Source organism: Pongo abelii, chromosome 5 (genome assembly GCF_028885655.2).
Source record: "Pongo abelii isolate AG06213 chromosome 5, NHGRI_mPonAbe1-v2.0_pri, whole genome shotgun sequence".
NCBI classification, from domain to species: Eukaryota; Metazoa; Chordata; class Mammalia; order Primates; family Hominidae; genus Pongo; species Pongo abelii.
The window spans coordinates 100,400,977-100,425,928 of NC_071990.2; the positions used below are offsets into that span (position 1 = coordinate 100,400,977).

Genomic DNA, 24,952 nt, shown 5'->3' on the forward strand with positions numbered 1-24,952 from the left:
ATTCTCCTGCCTCAGCCTCCTGAGTGGCTGGGACTACAGTTGCTGGCCACACCTGCCATCATGCCCGGCTAATTTTTGTATTTTTAGTAGAGGTAGGGTTTCACCATGTTGGCCAGGCTGGTCTGGAACTCCTGACCTCAAATGATCCACCCACCTCAGCCTCTCAAAGTGCTGGAATTACAGGCATGAGCCATCATGCCCAGCCAAGTGCAGTACTTTCAGCATTATTCTTCATTATCTCAGGATAAATATTCATCCTAATAATACAAAGAAAGTGAGTCCCTGACTGCTAAAACATTAACCGGTCATCAATCTAGCCTGTAAGAGGAAACACCACTCCAGACATTCTTGCTAACTAGCAGCACATAGCAACATGCTGACAATACTTTATTACCTTGATGGGCTTCCCTACTTGCACGTGGTGGACAGAACCCACCTCCTAGATTAGAGATGAGGACAGAAACCAAGATGGACACATATTCTAATCCTATTTGGACCTCCACAGCTGGCATCAGGAGAGGCAGAAACTGCAGAACCCTACACTTATGCCGTACACTCCAAGGAAGGCCAGTGAAGTAGCAGATGACTAGAGGAGGGAACAGGAGAATCCTTCAGAGATCTTCACTAGCCAAGGTGTAGGTAGGAGGAGGGGGCAGTTTATGGCTTTCAAAGCAGACACACAAGGAGGAAATCATTCCTGAACAAAGAGAAACTGCCTCCACCATGTCTCTGCCTATAGCTCCTTCTCAACCAAGCAAAAACTATTTACTGCCTTCTAAACCACTGAAGAAAATTTAATAAACTTAGATTTGTTTTTTTTTTTGTTTTGTTTTGTTTTGTTTTTACCTAGGAATGGGCAAAAAAAATCATAGGATGATTTCTAGACTCTATGATGGAGCCTATCTGAGCTACCCATACCAAGAGAGACTTTCAAACCTATTAAAGGATTAGAAGATAAAAATCACCAAACATATGAAAATATTCAGCCTATTCAAAATAAGGGGAACCCTAAGGATTCCCAGGAAATGTACTTTAGTAAAAGTATTGCCATGAGAAAGAGGAGAGGACTTTTAAAAACCTCAAGGCATGAGAGAAAAATATATGTACAAGCATAAATTAGGAGACTGTCAAGAAAAAGAAATTTAATCCACTTCTATGTTCATCACAGTGTTATTCACAATAGCAAAGACATGGAATCAACCTAGGTTTCCATATATGGTGGATTGGATAAAGAAAATGTGGTCCATATACACCATGGAATACTACACAGCCATAAAAAAGAACAAAATCAAGTCCTTTGCAGCAAGCAACATGGAAGTAGCTGAAAGCCATCACCCTATCACCCTAAGTGAACTAATGCAGAAGCAGAAAACCAAATAAAACAAACAAAAACCACAAAGTTGAAGACCTTGCTCCCAAATAAGGCTCATCACAAGTGGTCAAAGTGTCTGATAATCACCACTATAACAGAAACTTCAAGAGATTGGTTCACGTACACACAATATGAATAAACCACAAATTATGCCAAGTGAAGGAAGTCAGATAAAAAAAGAGTACACCCTGTATGATTCCATTTCTATAGAATTCCCCAAAATGCAAACTAATCTATTGCAACAAAAAAAAAAACAGGTAACAGGTATACCACCTAGGGATGGAGTTTAGGGGAGAGGTTCTAGAGAAAGGGATTATAACGGGGCCCAACAAAACTTTGGGGGGTGATGGATACATTCATTATATTGAATGAATGTATGTATATATACATATATATATACACACACACACACATACACAAAGTGTATAGATATGTCAAAACTTATCCAATAGTATACTTCATTTTTCAGAGAGACAGGGGTGACAGGAGTGCAATGACATTAACAGCTCACTGAACACTCAAAACTCCTAGGCTCAAGTCATCCTCCTACCTCAGCCTCTAGAGTAGCTGGGACTACAGGTGTGCACCATCACACCTCTGGCTAATTTTTTTTTTTCATAGAGTCTCCCTATGTTGTCCTGGCTAGTCTCAAACTCCTGGCCTCAGGCAGTTCTCCCACCTTGGCTCCCAAACTGCTGGGATTATAGGCATGAGCTGCTGTGTCTGGCACCAGTAGTACACTTTAAATATGTACAATTTATTTTATGTCAAATATACCTTACTAAAGCTAGTCAGAATATCCACCAATACAATTTACTATTCCAACAGCCAAAAAAAAAAGATTATTTGGATACAGAAAAAGCATTTTAAAAAAATCCATTTCTTGATAAGAACTCTCAGAAAAAAGAAAAACTAAGAATAATTGGGAATTTCCTCAACCTGATAAAAGGCATGTATGAAAAATCTATAGTTATTATCACACTTACGTGTGAAAGACTGCATGCTCTCCCTTTAATATCAGGAATAAGGCAAGATGCCTATTTCACCATTCTAACATTGTATTGGTGGTCCTTTTTCATTTTTTTTCCAAGAAGAGTCCTATTGCAATATGTATTGGTTGTCCTTGACAGTGATATAAAATGAGAAAAAGATATAAAATGATACAGATTGGAAAGAAATAAAACAATCTTCATTTGCCAATGACATTGTCTACATAGGAAATACCAACAAATCAACATAAAGCTAAGAGAACTACTAAAGCAAGTTGGGTAGGGTAGCGAGAAACAAGGTTAACATACAAAAATCAACTGTATTTCTGTATATTAACAATGAACAACTGGAAATTGAATTTTTTAAAAAGAGTACCATTTACAATAAATAGCATAAAAACATGAAATTCTTAAGATAAATCTAACAAAATATGTGCAGGATTTGTATGCTGAAAACTATACACCCTTGATGAGAAAAATCAAAGACCTAGAAAACTGGTAAGATATCACACATGAAAAGATTCAACATTGTTAAGATGTTGATTCTCCCCAAATTGATCTACACATTCAAAACAATCCCAACTGACAATCTGATTCTATAATTTACATAAAAAAGCAAAGGACCAGCTGGGCGCAGTGGCTCACACCTGTAACCCCGGCACTTTGGGAGGCCAAGGTGGGCAGATCACCTGAGGCTGGGAGTTCAAGACCAGCCTGACCAACATGGAGAAACCCCATCTCTAGTAAAAATACAAAATTAGCCGGGTGTGGTAGTGGGCGCCTGTAATCCCAGGCTGAGGCAGGAGAATTGCTTGAACCCAGGAGGCGGAGGCTGCGGTAAGCCAAGATCATACCATTGCACTCCAGCCTGGGCAACAAGAGCGAAACTCCGTCTCAAAAAACAAAAGAGGACCTAGAATAGTTTGAAAAGGATGACCAAAATTTGAGAACTTACGCTACTCAATTGCAAGACTTACTATGAAGCTACAGTAATCAAGACAGTGTAGGCTTTGGGGTAAAGACAAGACATGTAGATCAATGAAACAGAATATAGTTCAGAAATAAACCCAAACACATGTGGCTTAAATCTTTACTTGATTTTTAAAAAATATATTTGTCTAATATATACTTCTTTTAAAAGTAAACGCCATAAAACAAACAAAAAAAAGGCAATTTAAAACTTTTCAGCCAAGCATGGATGATGCTCATGCCTGTAATCCCAGCTACCTGGGAGGTTGAGCAGGGAGGAATGCTTGAGCCCAGGAATTCGACTATGATTGCGCCACTGCACTTGAGCCTGGGCACAGAGCGAGACCCTGTCTCCTAAAAATACAAAAAATAAATAAAACTCTTCAAATAATGTTTGATCTAGTTATTCTAAGAATTTATCCTACAGATGTACTTCCACAAGTACTGTGTATACATACAAAATTGAGTAAGTTATACACACATGTGCTAACATGGAAAGATGTATAAAATATCAAGCAAGTTGCAAAAGATTTGCATATGTCTGTATATGTATGATCACTTTTGGAAAGAATCAGTTAATAGTTACTTCTGAGGAGTAAAGAAAGGAGTTTGAATTTTTATCTATGAGTGTCCATTATTTTAATAATAATTTTTAAAATGTTAATAAACCTTTATAACCAGGAAGAAAATTATACAAAACAAGTTATTTCTGGCAAAGTCAGAAACAAATTTCTAAAGCATACAATGCCCTAATAACTTTTTTTGTTTTAATTTCAACTTTTATTTTAGATTCAAGGGGTACATGTGCAGGTTATCTGGGTATATTGTGTGATGCTAAGGTCCGGAGTACGAATGATCCCGTCACTCAGGTACTAAGCATAGTACCCAATAGTTAGTTTTTCAACCCTTCCTCCCTCAATCTCTCCCATCTCTAGTAATCCCCAGTCTCTACTGTTGCCATCTTTATGTCCATGAGTACCCAATGTTTAGCTTCCACTTATGAGAACATGTGGTATCTGGTTTTCTGTTCCTGCATTAATTCACTTAGGATAATGGCCTCCAGCTGCATCCATGTTGTCGCAAAGAATATGATTTCATTCTTTATTATGGCTGTGCTAAAAACTTTTTAACTCTGTGAGACACTCATGCCTCTGAGACTTTTGCAGGTTTTTTCGGTCTTCAGGCTTTGAAGAAATACCATTTGCCAACCAAATGAAACATACACTAAGCCCTCTATTTTGGACTATATTTAAAATATCATGGCATTCATTACTAGTTTTAATTAAAATGAGATTTTAAAGTCTATAGATATACAAAAATGCAAGCTCATATTCAAAGAATTTTCCTTCTACATATTTCAGTAATTGTGGACTGGACTAGCTTGTGAGTTCCATGGGGACAGGGTGCATTTGTGACGCAATATATGTTGTGTACCCCTGAATTGTAGCAAGCACCTCATAAAAAGCAAGCTCTCAATTTTTTATATAAATGAATACATGAATGCATTAAAGTCAGATCCTTTATGTGTTTATTTCCAGGCACATAAGGATATGGTTTTTAAACATACTGTAATACCTTTAGAAATTCACTTAAACTCTATTTGCCTCAGAGCTCATCTTTTAAAATAAGAAAGCTAGATTAGATGTTATCTTACAGTACTTTCTAGATTTTATAACTCTATGATTTTCTCACTTTATGGTATTACAACATAGGCATCCAAGTCAGGACAGACCTCTATTTGATTCTCAGCTTTTCACTCAGACTAGGTGAGCCATTTAATTTCTGTGTCTCCATTTCCTTATATATGAGGATAATCTGCTTCTTCTGAGGACTGAGATATAATTTTCATAAAGCAGAGAGCGATAACTAATAAATTTTAGTTCTTTCTCTTCATAGTCAGGGCAATGATAGCAAAGTTAGAGTAAAAATGACTATTCATGTTAAGTGATGAATACATTAGTATTTTGTAACTCATAATTATTTATATTAAAAATGTAGATGCACCCACTTCTGACAAAGCTGATTAAAAAGAACTTTAGGAGAAAGTGGTCCTTTTTCAGTCTCCTTCATGCTGTGAAGAAACAGGAACAAGGCTGAGGTCAGTGGTCCAGGCCTTGAAAGTTCCACCACTAATGGGTCCTTTAAAAACATGATCAACTCTATGTCAGAAATGTACAATTTAAAAATAACATTAAAAATCTGTGAGTTACACTCTGCTTAAATAACACCAACTAAATTGCCTCAATTGTATTAAGAAACTTTATTATTTCATAAATAAAATATATAAAAATGGAAAACAGAATACCTGCCTTGAAAAACACAGGTATTTTCATATCCTCTACCCTTTGCTTAATAAAACTATTAGATCAAATGAGATCACCAATCTTTAGTTTCTTGTCACTGTCCTTTAATGCACTCTCCTATAAATAAAATCACTAATCTACTTAATGTTTGTACCACTCCACAAATAATCATACATTATTTGCTAGTAAATAATGTATGATTATTTGTGTATGATGTATGATTATACACCTTTCTTTTCCCCAAATATTTTACTAGTAAAGTAATAATGTGGAATCATGTAACAAATTCAGCATAACATCTCCCTCTTTTAAAGGGGAGAGACATCAAGCTTGACAAAAGCAGCTAACATTGGGTGAAGGATTAACCCATTTAATTCTAGAATTTTTTTTCCCCTCGAAATCTGGTTTCTAAAGTATTATCCCCACCAATAACACTTTCTTCTAAAGGACAAGGAATAGAAAGCAGATCCCAAATATAAACCTGGGACATTAAAGAATGTTATGTTCCAAGATAACTATTGAATATATTTTCCTATTCCTATATTCATGAAATAACTGTTACACATGTATTTCATAACAACTATCTTTAAAAATCCACTATAATCACAGAAAGGACAGGCTTTAATTTTCCATAGTTTTTTTTTTTTTTTTTTTTTTCTTTTAAAGAGACAGGGTTGCCCAGGCTGGTCTTGAACTCCTAAGGCTCAAGCAAGCCTCCTGCCTTGGCCTCTCAAGTAGCTGGGATCACAGGCATGAGCCACCACACCCAGTCAAAATTACAGAGGACTCAAGACAGACTTTGGTTTTTTTTTTTTTTTTTTTTTTTTAGACGAAGTCTCACTCTGTCACCCAGGCTGGAGTGCAGTGGTGCGGTCAGCTCATTGTAACTTCAAACTCTTGAACCTAAGTGATCCTCCTGCCTCCACCTCCTGAGCAGCTGTGACTACAGATGCATGCCAGCATATCCAGTTGATTTTTAAAATTTTTGTAGAGACGGGGGTAGAGAGGGGTCTCACTTTGTTGCCCAGGCTGGCCTTAAACTCCTGGCTTCAAGTGATCCTCCCACTCCAGCCTCCCAAAGTGCTAGGGGATTATAGGAATGAGCCATGGTGCTCAGCCTTCCATAGTTTTGAATGTCAAAAGTGCTTTTCTGGGCTGGGTGCCATGTCTCACATCTGTCATCTCCACACTTTGGGAGGCCAAGGTGGAAGGATCACTTGAGCCCAGAGTGGAAGGCCCGCTTGGGCAACATAGGGAGACCCCGTCTCTGCAAAAAAAATTTAAAAATCAGCCAAGTGTAGTGGCATGTGCCTGCGGTCCGAGCTACTCAGGAGGCTGAAGTGGGAGGATCCCTTAAGCCCAGGCTGCAATGAGCCATGATGGCACTACTGCACCCCAGTGTGAGTGACAGAATGAGACTGTCTCCAAAAAAAAAAGTGTTTTCTCTTCTGCTGTAAACCTAAAACTGCTCTAACAAATAAAGTCTATTTTTTTTTAAAGTGTTTTCTGCCATGTTAACTGAAAGTTACCTGAAGGGTCAAAAGTAAAATCTAAGGTAATTTTAAAGTTCAAGTACCAAGTTGCGCTTCCCTTTTCCCAATGAAACTATTTTTTAGACAGAATAAAAAACCTTCAGAATGAGATGAGGAAATAACCTTAGTTTTAAAAAGTACATTGAGACCTGGCGCAGTGGCTCACGCCTGTAATCCCAGCATTTTGGGAGGCCAAGGCAGGTGGATCACCTGAGGTCAGGAGTTTGAGACCAGCCTGGCTAACATGGCAAAACCCTGTCTCCACTAAAAATACAAAAAAAAAAAAAAAATTAGCTGGGTGTGGTGGCACGCACCTACGGTCCCAGCTATTCAGGAAGCTGAGGCAGGAGAACTGCTTGAACCTACGAGGCAGAGGTTGCAGTGAGCCGAGATTGTGCCACTGCACTCCAGTCTGGGTGACAGAGCAAGACTCCATCTCAAAAAATAAATAAAATAAAAATAAAAAATACACTTAAACTTTGAAAACAAAAGTTTGCTGAAAACACAAGAAGGATGAATTTCACACATAATGTTGACAGAAGCCAAATGCAAAATAATGTATATAGTAAGATTCCACTTATATGCAGTATTAAAACAGGCAAAACTAATCTATCCTGTTAGAAACCAGGTTAGTGGTTACTCATGTGGGTTAGGGAAGTAGTGAATGGGGGCGGGGAAGTTGAAGGGGCCTTCCAGATGCTGGTAATGTTACTTGAGCAAGGTATTAGTTACACAAGTGTGTTAGCTGTGAAAATTCATCAAGCTATACACTCATGATATACATTTTTAAGAATATTTTCATTAAAAAGTTTTCCACACACATTGTTGATATGCACATAAATATTAAATTGAATCCAGCAGCATATAATATCATAACTAACTGGGGTTTGTAACAGGAATACAGCATAGGTTTAACATTTGAAAAAGGAATCAGTGTAATTCACCACATTAACAGAATAAAGAAGAAAAACCATATGATCATCTCAACAGATGTGGGAAAAGCATTTGACAAAATTCAACATCCATTCCGACAAAACTTTCAGAAAACCAGCAATAGAAGGGAATGTCCTCAACCTTATAAAGAACACCTCTGAAAATTGTACCTTCATATGTAATAATGGGAGAAGGCTGAATGTTTGTTCCCCTAATTTTGGGATTAAGGCAAGGCTGACTGCTCCCATCATCTCTATTCAACACGTTACTGGAGCTCTGAGCCAGCACAATAAGGTAAAAAAAATAAAATAAAAAAAAACGGTATATAGACAAAAGACAAAGATAAACTGGCAATTCAAAGGGCAGTAACCAACTCAAAGAATAGTGCCACAGCTCAGGTCAACTTTATGCCCTAAAAACCTAAGACATAAGATTGAAAATTACCCTCTTAGAATGATACAAATCTAAAGTTATTAACTACAGTATCTAATTGCCATATAGTAATCCTGAGACACAGCTCTGCATGTCAAATATTTAAACTCAACATCCAATCGCATTTAACAGGAAATCACATTTAACAGGTCTTTTTAAATGACTAGGCAATAACTTCCCTTTAGTAGTTTTAAGGATCTCACTACACTTTATTTAGAATAGGGCATTGGAATCTATCATTAAATTTTTAAGGGGCTGAACAAGAAATGTTTACAGGCTGCCTTTTGACTATATATACATATATATATGGTAAACATTTACATGTATAGTAAATATTTATATATTTAAAAAAGGAGATTATATATATAACAGTATGTTATATATATAATAATACTGTCTTTCAAAGCTATATATATATATAAAAAACAGTACTGTCTTTCAAAACTGCCTACTGGGAAAAACAATCTAAGATTACTAAGCATTTTTAGAGGGCTAAGCATTTTTAAAACTTTTTAAAATTGTTTTCAAAAGTCAGATCATGAGCTATACATATACTCTAACTTACACACACACACACACAGGCTGATCAATTTCTCACTAGAATTATCCTTACTAGTATCAATACCCCCCAGCCAAAGTCCATCAGAAACATACCTATTGTTAAACTAGGTGGGTTTATTACTTGTGGCAGTGAGGGAGATCACACAGCATGGGGAACCACAGGGTGTCCTAGTAAGAGAGAGCTGTAAAGAACCTACCCAGGATTTAGCCTCTGGTTGAATAATCTGAAGGTGGGTTTCAGGAAGCAGAGGTTTACTCCAGAGTGAATGCCCTCAGAAAGCGAGGGTAATTCTATCATGGGACATCTCAATAAATCTTACATATTGTGGCAGTTGGTGGGGGAGACTAAAATGAGGATAGATCTCTAACTAGTAAAGTAGCAGTCATTCATTTCTCATTTTGGCTGAAGGAGGATGTTTGAGATTTTCTAAATGGCAAAGTGACCTTGTTTTAGACAAAATCATGAAGTGCCTTGCTTTGTCTTATTTCACCGTAGTCTTAGAGAAACCTTGTATCAGATTGTTATCATGTGGGATTATCTGAATAACATGGCCTAACTGTGGGTGCCAGGCCAGCTTCTGAATATCAAGGGCTGCTCTTTTTTTCATCTTTCTCACTAGCTTAAAAATCTATCATCAGGCTAGGCTTCAAAAAACCTTTAGATGCGGCCGAGTGCAGTGGCTCACGCCTGTAATCCCAGCACTTTGGGAGGCTGAGGCGGGTGGATCACGAGGTCAGGAGATCAAGACCATCCTGGCTAACACGGTGAAACCCCGTCTCTACTAAAAATACAAAAAAAAAATTAGCCGGGCGCCATGGCGGGCGCCTATAGTCCCAGCTACTAGGAGGCTGAGGCGGGAGAATGGTGTGAAGCCGGGAGGCGGAGCTTGCAGTGAGCCGAGATTGCGCCACTGCACTCCAGCCTGGGCGACAGAACGAGACTCTGTCTCAAAAAAAAAAAAAAAAACCTTTAGATGCTCACTATTAAAATTTCATCTTCCTTTAAAGAACAAAAATGCTAAATTTAAACAAATGTCAACAGAAACTACAAAACAGGGGTCCATAGGCATTTTGCTCAATAGAAGTCACACCTCTTTTGTTTCTTCCAGTATGTTTATTTTAAAGCTGCCTTGATATCTTTTTATTATTTGATCCATGGCATATTGGAACCATAATATACCTTAAAGTTATGATTTTAGAAATTTTAAATCTGATTATTTTCACAGAATGCTTTTAAATTATTTTAAAGCCCCCTGACTACTATCTTAGTTGACTGATCTGCGAATTAGGAAAAGAGATTTTGGTAACATCAGTGGCTCATCTGAAAACAGCTGTTATTCAGTTATTACTCACCAGCTGAGAGTCTGAGGAAGGAAAAATCTTGAGTTTTGTACTACTTTCTTTGATCTCATTCATCAGATCAGTAAGAGTATAAGTCTGTGCCAAGTTCTAAAAGAAAACAAAATTAAAGTCTTCAGATTCAGTTAAAATATGCCTCTGATTTTATGGAATATACTGTCAAATTTCATCTAGCATAGCAAAAATGTCTATTTCAAAAAATATTAAGATTTAGTTGAGTACATTTTACATTTAGTAAAGGTCACTATTACCGATAGAGCCACGGTAAAATACACGAAGACCTGTCAGAAGCCCTGTGTGAAAATAAGGTACATGTATACATATGGTGATGGCCCAAGATAGAGTAAACAAAAGGAAAACAGAGAAATTTCTAGAGGAACATTTAGCAGTCATCTGACAGTCTACAGGTGAGCCAATGACTATATAAATTAAGAGAATCTTTTACATATTACAAAGCTTTCTGATGACTCTTACCTGCATGACTGCATTAAAAAAGCAAGTGTTTCCTAAATTTGTAATTCCTCTTACAGATAAATGTCTGCATTTTCCTCCCTTCTGTATTTCATCTGTTTCACATTTTTCTTCACGAAGTTTCATGATTCTAGAAAATGCACCTACAAGTTAGAGAAAAAATAACTGACACAAGATGTAAAGATAAATATATGTCACTTAACATAATTTATATACATTATTTAAAATTAAATTTAAATAAGATGATCTCCCTGAATCAGTGTTCCTGAAGGGGAAGAATATAAACACAACTATCTTTGGTTTTATATTTTATTGCTAGAGCAATTAATTTAAACTTTAGTATACAGATCTGCACCTCACACTGTATTACAGAATAAATTGCAGATGAATTAAAAAACTAAATGTAAAAGAACAGTCGAGAACAAGTAGAAAAGGTCTAACTTCTAAATACCATTCCCCATGAAAAGGAATAAGGACTTCTAGGGGAAAAGGCTGATTCTTAACCCAGGGTAGCAAACATGCAAAATGAACCCATAACATTTTGCCATGCCAGAGAGTAAGGAAGTGCTCAAAACGTGTGATTGGGAATAAGTCAAAATACACAGAGATTTTGACCAGGCTCGTTCAATTCAGATAATTTGACCATAAAAATAAGTAAGGGTAGTATAATAGATTATTATTCACAGAATGAATCTGAATTGGTAACAGGTTTTTTAAATGAGAAAAAGTAGGGAAGAGACTTCCTTATAAGAGAATGCCAGCTAATAGAAGAAATGACAGAATTAGGAAAATCACCATCCTATAGTGGCAATTTTTGTATTATTCTTGCAACATTTCTGTGAATTTGAAAATGTTCATATTAAAAGTTTTTTAAAAATAAATAGAACCACATTGTAATACAAAAAGTAAAATACCCAAGTGTATGACACATAAGTGTATGTTTTGTGCTTACAGATTTGTATAATTAATGCAGATTTGAAAATTATATTAGGCTGGCCACGGTGCCTCAGGCCTGTGATCCCAGCACTTTGGGAAGCTGAGGCAGGTGGATCACTTGAGGTCAGGAGTTCGAGATCAGCCTGGCCAAGATGGTGAAAGCCCATCTCTACTAAAAATACAAAAATTAGCTGGGCGTGGTGGTGCGTGCGTGCCTGTAGTCCCAACTACTCAGGAGGTTAAGGCATGAGAATCGCTTGAACCTGGGAGGCAGAGGTTGCAGTGAGCTGAGATCATGCCACTGCACTCCAGTCTGGGTGACAGAGTGAGACTCTGTCTCAAAAGAAAAAAAGAAAATTATATTATCAGTTCATGTTTACTAATATGAAAACAAAGAACAATTCCTAACATTTACTGACATGGTTAACTACATGTATTTAGCAGATTACTCTCTGAATCAAAATTATGATAATTTGAAGTTTGACAAGAAATTCCCAAGTTCTGAAATGCTTTAGTTTTAACTAGATGTTCTTTTAAATTCCTTTCAGCCCTCAGACTTTTTCTTTTTAAAAAACAGCGTCTCACTTTGTAGCCCAGGCTGAAGTGCAGTGGTGCAATCTCAGCTCACTGCAACCTCCGCCTCCCAGGTTCAAGTGATTCTCGTGTCTCAGCCTCCCAAGAAGCTGAGATTACAGGCACCCATTACCACACCCGGCTAATTTTTGTATTTTTTTTTTTCTTTTAGTAGAGAAGAGGTTTCACCATGTTGGCCAGGCTGGTCTCAAACTCCTGACCTCAAGTGATCCACCCACCTCGGGCTCCCAAAGTGCTGGAATTACAGGTGTGAGCCACCGTAGCTGGCCAGCCCTCAGATTTTATAGTTCTTTACAATTACATGTTTTTTTCACCTAATACTGACATGCTGCCTTGCATTACTAATTAACTTTTAAATATTTGGCTGATTGATGGAAATAGGGGAACATCTCTTACTATTGCTCTTTCTGCCAAAGGGGTACAGCACTGGGGGGACTGTTCATAATAAAAATTCAAAACACATAAAAATCTGCAAGATTAAACAGCAGAACTAGTAGGTTAGCTTCTTACGTCTCTGACAAGCTCCTAAGAGGAAATAAATTATGACACCTGCCCCACTTCTGTAAACAACATTAAAGGAGATCAACCCGAGTGGGAGTGGCCCTGTTCTAAGGAGCAGGAAGTGCTGGGATTACAGGTGTGAGCCACCACACCCAGCAGAAGATGTTTCTTTCATTAAGCAAACCTATTTCATGGAAAAAAGTTTTCTTTAAGTTCTAACAACTTTTATCCATGCTACAATAGTTTTTATAAACCCTATTAACTGGTTTCCCCCCCTTATTCCTGTTTTATTCTTTAAATGTTATTGGTGGTTATTGGAATCTGTTCAGATATTAAGGAGCTGTTTTTAACTCCCAACTCCAGAATCCTGAGGTAAAGCAGAAAAGAACTAGCAAGATAGGTCTCTTCTCCTGTCCTCCAAATATTATAATAAATAATAAACCCCACACTAGAGCTTGGGGGCAAAGGCCAGCACAATCAATGAAGTGGGTTACTGAAGTACAAACACCAGGCATGGAAAAAAGGAAAAGGGGAAAGAGGCCAGGTAGTTTTCAAATGAATATAAAAAGCAAATGAAAAAAGCCAGTCAGTACTTAAGAAGCACTACACAAACAAGAGGAACCCTGATATGGATGCTGGCTGGGTTTACAGACAGAACAGTCTGCTTCTTGTTTATATCTGAGACTGTAAATAGAACCTAGAATAGGATGGGTTCAGACTCTCATTATTGCTGTTGCCAAAAGGTGGTTTCATTGTGATTTTTGAGAGATTTAAGATGAGAGAGAAATTAAATCCAAGCATTACTCAATTTTTTCAGGCTGTTAACTCTGATTTTACATTTACAAAACTCAGTCTCCAACAGGTTAAGTGATATGCCCAAGGTCACAATGATAATCTTCTGATTATAAATTCATTGTCATTTTACCACCTAAATTCTTTTCAGTGATTTATGTACAATGAGAAGAATTATAAAAGACAGTAGGTCAAGATTCTTACAGATTTGGGTATATGCAACCCTAAACAAATGTGACTCCTCAAAAATATCTTCTTTTTTTTTTTGGCTTCTTGCAAAACATGAAGCAGACTTAACATTCTTAATAAATGTTGGCACAATATTTTTTAGCTTATTAACATGAAAACAGAATGGCTGGAGGAAATAACCTATAGATAATAACTATATATGTTTTATATACTTATGAAATATATATACATGATGCCTACTGGGCCTGTTTTAAAACACATTAAAAAATACATATATACACAGACACATTATTCACTTGGGAAAATACTCCTAGAAAATTATATTTAATCTTGCAAAGACATAACATTTTAAAAACCATAATATGCAAATGATTTATGTATCTGTGTGCCACATTTATCCAACAGTTTTCAAAACATCTGGGATGGCATCCCAAAGTAAACAATGTTCATAAGACCATCTGGACAAAACTGCAGGCAAAATAAAGCATAAACATATGGAAAAACAGATTTTCCCCCTCCCTTCAGCAGTAAGGGATGACAAATGTCAAACCAAGATATATCCACGCTTCACTGTGCGATGCTTTTCAGCACCACCTGGCTCTCCATGCATAGCCACCAAATATGGACAGCACTGCCAGAAAGAACATACCCACAGGGCAGTGGCAATAAAAAGAGTTTATTTCATGGTTAAATAGCCACTTCACACAAGTGGCAAGAGTCTGTTCGTTTACATGTAAGTCTGTGAGAAAATATTAAAAATTATGCTATCAAACAGATAAGATAATTTAACTAGAAAACAGAATAACTTTTTTTTTTTTTTTTGAGATGGAGTCTTGCTCTGTCTCCCAGGCTGGAGTGCAGTGGTGTCATCTCGGCTCCACTGCAACCTCCGCCTCCCAGGTACAAGTGATTCTCGTGCCTCAGTCTCCCGAGTAGTTAGGATTACAAGCATGCGCCACCATGCCTAATTTTCCTAATTTTTTGTATTTTTAGTAGAGATGGGGTTTCATCACGTTGGCCAGGCTGGACTCCTGACCTCAAGTGATCTGCCTGCCTCGGCCTCCCAAAGCACTGGGATTACAGGAGTGAGGCCCCGCACTCAGCCAGAATAACATTTCTAAGAGCTATTTAAGTGTTTTACTTAAAATAAAAGTGCAAATCTTAAATTTTACTAAGTAGTACATTTACAAAATGTAACAATTTAAATTGATTTATCAATGCCCTTTGTGTATCAGGCACTATATGAACCACTATAACTGTTTACACCTAATTTCTTATTTATGACTGGAGTATAAGGAACTGATACATAGTAAACAGCAGAGACTTTAGGCCTTAATTTTTTTTTTTTTCTTTGAGACAGAGTCTCAGTCTGTTGCCCAGGCTGGAGTGCAGTGGCACGATCTTGGCACTGCAACCTCCGCTTCCTGGGTTCAAGCAATTCTTCTGTCTCAGCCTCCTGAGTAACTGGGATTACAGGTGCATGCCACCATGCCTGGCTAATTTTATATTTTTAGTAGAGATGGGGTTTCACCATGTTGGCCAGGCTGGTCTTGAACTCCTAACCTCAGGTGATCCACCTCCTTGGCCTCCCAAAGTGCTGGGATTACAAGCATGAGCCACCACACCCGGCCAAGCCTTAAATTTATGATAACTGTAATATCTCAGGAAAACGTTTAGACACTAAATATACTTGTTGTGCATGTGTTTACTAAGAAGCTGTCAACTGAGAGTTTACAATTCTAGTTTAAAACAGGAATGTCTGAATCAGTCTCAATTATTTGACATTAATGCAGGTACGTATGTATGTATGTATGTATTTATTTTGAGACAGAGTTTTGCTCTTGTTGCCCAGGCTGGAGTGCAATGGCACAATCTCGGCTCACTGCAACCTCCGCCTCCCCGGTTCAAATGATTCTCCTGTCTCAGCCTCCTGAGGAGCTGGGATTACAGGCGTCCACCACTACGTCCGGCTAATTTTTGGTGTTTTTAGTAGAGATGGGGTTTCACCATGTTGGCCAGGCTGGTCTCGAACTCCTGACTTCAGGTGATCCACCTGCCCGGACCTCCCAAAGTGCTGGGATTACAGGCACGAGCCACCGCGCCTGGCCTGTATGTTTTAATAAAAAGCAACTTATAGCTTCTACTGAAGAACTATTTTGATCATTTTGTTTTCAGAGATAACAAAGGTTTTCTCAATCTGGCAGTGCAAACATTTTAGATCATATTAAAAATTCTCTTCTTCCTTTATAAACACAGAACCAAATACAATAAGGAATGAACTTCAAGGTGTTTTTAAGTATGGTATAAGTAAGACCAAAGTTGCTACGACAATAAAGACAAAGTATACAAAATTTTTATTATCATTTCTTTTGTTCTCCTAAAATTTTCCCCACACCTACAAAAAAGTGGTCCGCATAGTCAAAAAGGTAAACACAGAGCTTCCAGGCTAGGTTATTTTATTAAAAGGGATTTATCTCACCTTGGGAAATAAATCAAAACTAATAAAAAATAAAAGCAATTTAATTTACTCTACTTATCACTTCTATAATACTAACACTGTCATCCTTTACATAAAAAGATAATATAGACCTAGAGTGCAAAGAACATTGAGAGCACACTTCCGGCACTTTAAAGTTTTTAAAGCTCTTGTACATCTCTGTAGTTTACCTTTAAGCCTATAATCTGAGTCCTCAAAAAGTAGCTGATTGAGTAGGACTGATCGGTTTTGTACGCACCTCAGGTCTTCTAAGACAAAACTGGCTGAAATACCAACAAAGCAAAAGCAAAAAACAACAGAAACAACAAAACAACTTGTCTAAGAACTTTAAAAAAAAAAAACTTAAGATATTACCTCAAATTTTTCCAGCATAAAAATGACTTCAACACTTAGAGATCCTATAACTATCTTTTTAAAAACTGAGTTCAAGGCCGGGTGTGATGGCTCATGCCTGTAATCCCAGCACTTTGGGAGCCGAGGCGGCAGGATCACTTAAAGTCAGGAGTTCGAGACCAGCCTGGCCAACATGGTGAAACCTCGTCTCTACTAAAAATACAAAAATTAGCTGGGCATGGTGGCGCTTGCCTGTAGTCCAAGCTACTCAGGAGGCTGAGGCAGGAGAAATGTTTGAACCCGGGAGGCGGAGGTTGCAGTGAGCTGAGATCATGCCACTGCACTCCAGACTAGGTGACAGAGTGAGACTGTTTCAAAAAACAAACAAAAAAACTGAGTTCATGGATATTAAATCATAAACATAAAAAAACTCAAAGTGCCAGCAAATTTTAGGTGAATATATTTAGAATCTTGGAGAGCAAAGACTTTCAAAGCATGACCCCAAAGGCTAAAAACAGAAAAGACTAATGACCTGGCAACAATGACATTAAAAACTTCATTATGGCAAAACAAAACTGAACTATAAACAAAGTTAAATATGGAATTATGGGCACTATTGTCAACTATACCCTTTGTACAAGCTTTCTTGAGGGCAGTTTTACAACAGTAATCAAAATTTATACTTTGGCCAAGAAATTCCAAAAAAATTTCACCTACAAAATAAAAGAGCAAGTATACAAAGATACAGCTTTGTTTATCACAGGAGAAAATTGAAAACAACCAATAGTGGGTTTGTTGTGAAGTAATATTAAATTGGTGTCTTTCTTTTCCCAAAGGTGTATTTGTGAATTGCCTTGGTTAAACCAAAAGTGGGGAACACTGGTTCTTCCCTTTCTTCCCATAGGCAAGGGGGAAGTGAACTTACTTTGCATTTAGAGTTGGAGAGTTTGAGAGCGTACCTCCCTTAAATTGTCACCTCTGATAACTGTCCCCATTTTAGAACTGAAGCATTTCAAAGATGAAACTGAGGTATACTGCTGGTTAGTGTTGAGGGAAGATTCAAACCCGGGCAGTCTAGCTTCAGAATTCACATACTTAAAACATTATCTACTGTCTGTTATAATAAAGATGATGCAATTTATAAGTGTGATAGTAGTTTAAGACACTAACAAAAATGCCAGTGGTGATATGAATAGCAAAGCCATTACTCTTAAGTAAAAGCTGTATGTGATCAATTGCTGCATGTGTTTTGTGTTTGGATTTATAGCTTTTTTAGTCATAGTTTGTAGCCGTCCTTCTCAAATGATTCCTTAAAAAATTACGCCCTAACATCCTAGGTACCGACTGCATGCAATTAACTTCTCCCTGTGTATCTGGAAGGATACTAGTTATGTGACATCTTTGGGAAAACTGAGAAAATAGTCACTTTAATAATTTTACTGTGTTTTGTAGTTCCGATGAGGAACCCCAAATTAAAAACCCTATAGGTAAAAATAGGTTGTTTTTAAAATGTCATTATCTTTTTGAACCTAGCCCCTTGTATACACTGAAACAACTATTTTTAGTGCTTATTTTTGAAAATGCAAATTTCTTAGAAACATGACTGTCACTTTAGAGAACTGTATTACCTCTTAAAAAAACAAACAAAAATAAATAGAGATAGGGTCATGCTATGTTGTCCATGCTCGTCCTGAAGAACTGGTCTCAAGCAATCTTCCCACCTTAGCCTCCCAAAGTGCTGGGATTACAGGCATGAGCCATACATGTGCCCAGCGTGTATCACCATTTTTTTTAAAGTATTAAATAATAATCAAATTGTTACTGAAACAGGTCATAATATTATACTCAGATGGAGTTTCAGATCCCAAACATACCACCACTTACTTTCTTACTTAAAAAAAAAAGATACAGCAAACTCATACTTCATAAAACCCACATAATTCATGTCTATTGTATACCAGGAGCACGAGCTTAATAAATTCAGCAGGATATAGTATTTTGTCTTCTCTTTAACCTTGTTAAAAATGGCATCCCATCAATATTAAAATTATGAGCCAAATGTATTGGTTTAGAAAAGAACATGGGATTGTCAGTCATCTATTTCACAAAAAATAAACCAATATTCAACTACATTATTTCACCAGGAATTCCTATATTCTCTAAATATTTGTAGAACACTTCATGACATTTAAAAGACTATTAAAGTGAGAAATCTCATGAGCCTTTCAGAGGACACTGGCCCGCTTTAAAAAAAAAAATTTTTTTTTCAAGCAGGTTTTAGGTTCACAGCAAAACTGAGCATATGTTAATGGGAATTTTCCATATCCCCCCTACCCCAACACATGCATAGCCTCCATTATCAACATCCCCCACCAGAATGGTTCATTTGTTGTAACTGATGAACCTGCACTGTCACATCATTATCACCTAAAGTTCCTAGTTTACATCAGGGTTCACTCTTGGCAGTGTACATTCTGTGGATTTGGACAGATGCAGAATGACATGGATCCAGCATTATAGTATCATACAGAGTAGTTTTATTGCCCTAAAAAATTCTCTGTGCTTTGCCTATTCACCCCTTCTTCTCCTCAACCCTTTTCAACCACTGATTTTTTTTTTTACTCTCTCCAAAGTTTTCTGTTCTACTTTTTAATAATACCTATTTCTGGGTGGGACTCACAAAAATGCTTATTTGCCCATTTTCAGTCTTGCATTATATATGACCTTTTTATTCCATGTATGGGGAAGCAGGAGGTAGAGGGAATTTTGTTTCCATAAGCAAATACTAACATCAGATGTGAAATCTACGCAGCTGTAAGCATTCTTCTGGGAACCTGAGCTGGGGTTCATCTCAACTGCTTAATGCAATTACCTAAACCAGTCATGTAGTATTAATGTAATCTGCCCATTTCTACAGCTGAAAAGAAGTTTAATATTTAAAGAGCGAGTAAAAAGACACAACTTGGTGCCCCACAATTCCCCTAGCTTGGAACCAAATAATAATTAGCTTGCCAGTTTATTCTCAAAATCGACTAACTTCCAGTTAACCATTATGCCTTAGAAATCTTTACTTAGTCATATGATAAATTGATATTAACATAATAAATGGGCAGTTATACATATATAGGCATTCCTATCTGTCTCCATACAAGTCAAACCGAGATCTAAGACACAAAATCACTGATCAGCCACTTCTCTGCTTAAAACTTAACAGTGGTTCCTCACTGCCCTCAGAACAAATTCTATCTGTACAAGGCCCTTAAATATCTGTTCTTACTTACCTCAAGTCTCACCTCTCACCATCTTCTACACCACAAAACTCAACTTTTCAGCTGTCTAGACTTCCCTGAACCATTCGAGCTCTAATCAATGAGCTAATTTCTTTGCCTGGAACACACAATCCGTTCCCTTTTTGCCCAGATAATTTCTAGATATTCTTCTGCTTCCAGCTAAGTTGGATTATTCCTCTAAATAGAATTGGCCTGGCTCCTCCAGTCGATGTTAGATACTATTCCAAATTGTTCTCACGGTCCCTGGTACTTGCTCCATCACAGCACTATTTAAACAGGCAAGTATAACTAAGTGCAATTTGTCTATATCCCTCAAGAGACCAAAAGATCAGTAATGACAGGAACTAGAAGTAGATCTGTCTCATTCACTACTGCATCTCCAACACCTAATGCAGCATCTGGTACAAAGCAGAAACTCAAAGATATTAAAAGACTGAATAAATAATTTTGATATTAATATTTAGGATTTTGGGGGGTGAAAGTGCAAAGCTTATCTATCTACTTCCTCAATAAAAACTGGTCACATTCTATTTGGTTTATTCAGCAAGTATTTACTGTCTACCCACATAAAAATCAAAAAGAATATAATCCAGAGTCCAGTCTTAAGGAAACTAGTCTTGAGAGAAAATAAGACATGTACAAACATAAATATGAAACATCAAAAAAGTGTGTTATTAGATTCTAAAGTGTACTGCACAGACACTGAGTGCCAAAAAAGAGATAAGGATTGGGAAAGCATCCTAGAAATAGGATTTGAGCTGAGCCTTAATGGATAAGTAAGGCTGAAGACAGAAAATATAAAGACAAATGTGCTACAGTTCAGCAATTCTCAAAGTGGGTCAGAAGGCAACTTCCTTCTTTCAAGGGTACTTAAGGTCAAAAGTATTTTCATAATAAGCCTAAGATTTTATTTGCTTTTTTTACTTTCATTTACTCTCAGTTATACAATGCCGTTCTCCAGAGGCCATATGGCATGTGATATCACAAAAGATTAAATGCAGAAGCAGATGTGAGAATCCAGCTGTTTTCTACTAAGCCAGACACTTAAGAGTCTTATAAAAATGCAAGACAGTGCCACTCATTAAATTTTTGTTTTGAAACAGTTATCTTTCCTACAAATGTTATTTGTGTTAACATGGCATAGTATTTATTTCATTTTTATTTTTAGAGTCAAGTCTCGCTATGTTGCACAGGATGCTCTCAAACTCCTGGACTCAAGTGATCTGCCTGCCTCAGCCTCCCAAAGTGCTCTGATTACAGGAGTGAGCCAGCCATATACTATCTGATTTTAGGATAGTGATGCCTAAAAGTAAAGGAATAAAAAAACAAAAGAATTAATGATATGCTTTAAAGAGAAAGACAGAAAATTTCTGGTCATGCATAACTTCAAAATGTGTTTAACATACAGACTCAGGCTTTCTTCTCAATAACTATTTTTACTTAGTACAAAAATATAAAAATAACCTTTTAAAATCATACTTATCCTCTCACCCAAACACAATAATACGGTTTCATATTCCTTTTATCATATATAGGCATTTTCACAATGTTTCACGATTACCATTGAGATTATTGCAAAATCATATCCAGCATTCTTACAAACCTCAATAAAAACTTTCATATTTGATTTTCCAAACATTTTATAAAAACATACGGAAGCCGCATACAAGGCACAGTATGGCAAACTATTATATCCAAAAACTTATTCTAGAATGCCAAGGAATATTATTTTAAATCAAACTTGCCTGAGAGATCCTGTAGCTTGACCCACAAGGATAATGACATCTTGCCCTAGAACTGCCGAGAGCCTTAAACTAAGAACTACGTATCTCTCAAACTTTGAAAGCTCCACTCGCTCTCAAACTACCTCAAAAGCCCATGCCCCACCACTCCAGGTGCTATTCACGGTTCCATAAACACAATTAAGGCTTATATTAGTGCTTCCCATCACCTGAAATGATTTCTTCTCTCATCTTCAGCTGCCCAAAGTTCATCCTTTAAGGGTCAGCTTGAAAGCCAGCTCATCCATGATTCCTTTTCAGTTCCTATAACTGAATATTATATCCCTCTTTGGATATTTGAAGGACTTTGGTTGTTACCTAAAACAGAAATCTTACTCTACTTGCATATCATTACTTTTTAATCTTAACACCTTCTTTCAGATCTTTAGCCTCTTAAAGATTTAGTGACTGTCTTATCAATCTCTATTCCCTGAAGCACCTTGGAAATATAAAGTACTAAGGAAAAATGAGGCTTGCATAAACAGATTACTGCCTGGGGTCACACACCTAGTGACAGAGTCAAATTTGAACACCAGACCCCCTGACTCAAAGCCATCTACTGTCTTTTTTTCTTTTTTTTGAGACAGTCTCACTCTGTCGCCCAGGCTGGCGTGCAGTGGTGTGATCTCGGCTTACTGCAGCCTCCGTCTCCCGGGTTCAAACAATTCTCATGCCTCAGCCTCCTGAGTAGCTGAGGTTACAGGAATGTGCCACTATGCTCAGCTAATTTTTGTATTTTTAGTAGAGTCGGGGTTTCACCATGTTGGCCAGGCTGGTCTCGATTCCTGGCCTCAAGTGATCTGCCCAACTTGGGCTCCCAAAGTGCTGGGTTTAAGGCCTGAGCCACCACGCCCAACCTCAAAGCCATGTACTTTCCATCATACCATAATTCTATGCTCCCTTCCTAGCATCTTTCTTGTAATAATTATTCAAGAAATCAGTAAAATTGAATGAAAATCAGATTGGCTTTGTACTTAACCTTAGGGAACCTCTAAGGTAAAAAAAAAAAATCCAGAGAAAATAATTTCTAAACTTGTACTTTCATCACCCATGCCATCATATCCCTGCCTATCTTCTTATTATGGCCAACGAAACTTAATGCTCATTTTTCAGCAGACAGTATTATGACCAACTTCAGTTCCAGTAGTGTTACATGTCTTTCACCACCATATTTTCTTGGTTCTTTATTTGAGCAGAATTGGAGCTACAACTAGTATGCCTGGTGCAGAATAGAATTCAATAAATGTTTGTTGAATAAGTAAATGATAAGTGATCAAATTAATCATTTCTACTGCTGTCCAGGAGCCTGAGTTTACCTTCTCTGGTTCCTCCTCCAGTTCCTTCACCATTACTGTCTCATTAGGGCGATGGCTAACAAAAACAGCTGTACACTGGGCTATAGAAAACACAGTTGGCAACTATATTTTTATATAGCTTTTCAGTTTCTGATGCCACCTACTAAGCAATTCAATTCTGCTTCAAAGGCAATTCAAAATTATCACGCCCATTCACCTAGCTGTTCAGTAAAAATCCTGAGGTTTGTATTAATACTTGATTCCTCCCACTCTCCCTCCCTCACTACATGTAATCCACTCACTCCCCATGAGTATCTATCAGCCTCTCACCTGCCCCGCCACAATCACCTCCTTAACCCTCTTCATTATCTCCCCACCCCCGTGCTTAACTCCCTACAATCTGTGTGCCACATAGCAATCACTTATCTTTACTTAAAAAAAAATATATGAAATTACCATGATACCCCCCTACTTAAAACACTTTAGTAATTTCCATTACACTTCCAAAAAAATAAAAATTCCTTACCATGGAGTTCATTACAGTATCCATCATGACCAGCTCATCTACCTCATAACTTCATCTCTTTGCACTCTCTCCTAACAAACCACATTTCTGCAATATTAGCCTTTCTTGATCACTGTGACTGCTACATTATTACCCAGCACTGCAATCTGTTCCTTTCTTTTGTAGCACTTACCAGAAGTCATTATATATTTGCCTTTTTTGTTTGTTGCTCCCACTATAATCTAACACCTAGAGGGAAAGATAAAACTATTTTTGCTTTACTCTAATACTACAGACCAAATAAAATTTAATACCTGGCATGTGGGAAGTACTTACTATTTTTGGAGGAAGAAACTATTATCCTATACACTCTTAACATACGTTATGTATTATTTATTTGTTAGGTAACAAAGTATACAATAACAAAATACATAATATATAATACATTACTGTTACATAATAAAGGATCTGGCTGGCTTTTCTCCCCAGGTTCCTGGGAAGTACCCTCTAAATCCTTGGGATTTCCAGAGTGACAAGAGTGTCTGTTATTCATGATGGGTCCCTCAGGCCACATTTGATAGTTTACGTCAACAAACTGACTCACTGTGGGCCCCTAGACAGTTTATGCTGAAGAGATGAATCAGGATGGGGCCTGGCCCTGCCAGAAAGACCAACCATGTGATTAGAATGTTGGGGGCCTGGAGACTGAGTTAAATCAATATGGCCAATGGTTCAATCAATCATGCCGACACAATGAAATCCCAATAAAACTCTCCACACCAAAACTCCAGTGAGCTTCCTTAGTTACCAATACTCTGTGCATATTAGTGCACACGAATGCATGGGCTGGGGAGGGTGAGGAGAATGCGTCCTCATTCCCTCTGGAGTGGACACAGAAGCTTCACATTTGGGACCCTCCCCAGACTTTGCCCTATGCATCTCTTCCTTTGGCTGTTTTGTATCCTTTTTTGCTATATTAAAACTATAATTGTTAGTACAGCACTTTCCTGAGTTCTCTGACTCATTCTAGCAAATTATCACTGAACCTGAAGAAATGGTAGGAACCCCCAAATTTGTAGACAGTTGTTCAGAAATTCAGTGGTCTAGGAACCCTCGAGCTTGCAGCTAGTGTCTGAAGTGAGGGCAGTCCTGTGGGTAACTGTGCCCTCAGCCTGTGAAGTCTGGCCTAACTCCCAGTACTTAGTGTCAGAACTACACTGCAATTATGTAACAAATAACAGACACCATTTCATACATATGTGTCAAGTACTGATATGATTTGGATCTGTGTCCACACCCAAATCTCATGTCGAGTTGT

General features: G+C 37.4%; 1 protein-coding gene across 12 annotated transcripts in view; it reads right to left on the bottom strand.

The window, feature by feature from the left end:
• The window catches only part of USP45 (ubiquitin specific peptidase 45), an 83,545-nt gene that overhangs the window by 44,959 nt on the left and 13,634 nt on the right, over nt 1–24,952 (bottom strand). For 10 of the 12 annotated variants that reach the window (XR_008525795.2, XR_002915310.2, XM_063724636.1 and 7 more), the window contains 3 exon segments: nt 10,925–11,064; nt 10,445–10,540; nt 5,339–5,469 (listed from right to left, as the gene is read on the bottom strand). Coding sequence is in view for 8 of the 12 variants with exons in the window: in XM_063724636.1 (XP_063580706.1) it covers nt 5,339–5,469; nt 10,445–10,540; nt 10,925–11,064 (367 nt within the window). In the remaining 4 variants the exon portion in view is untranslated. 12 annotated transcript variants of the gene reach the window in all.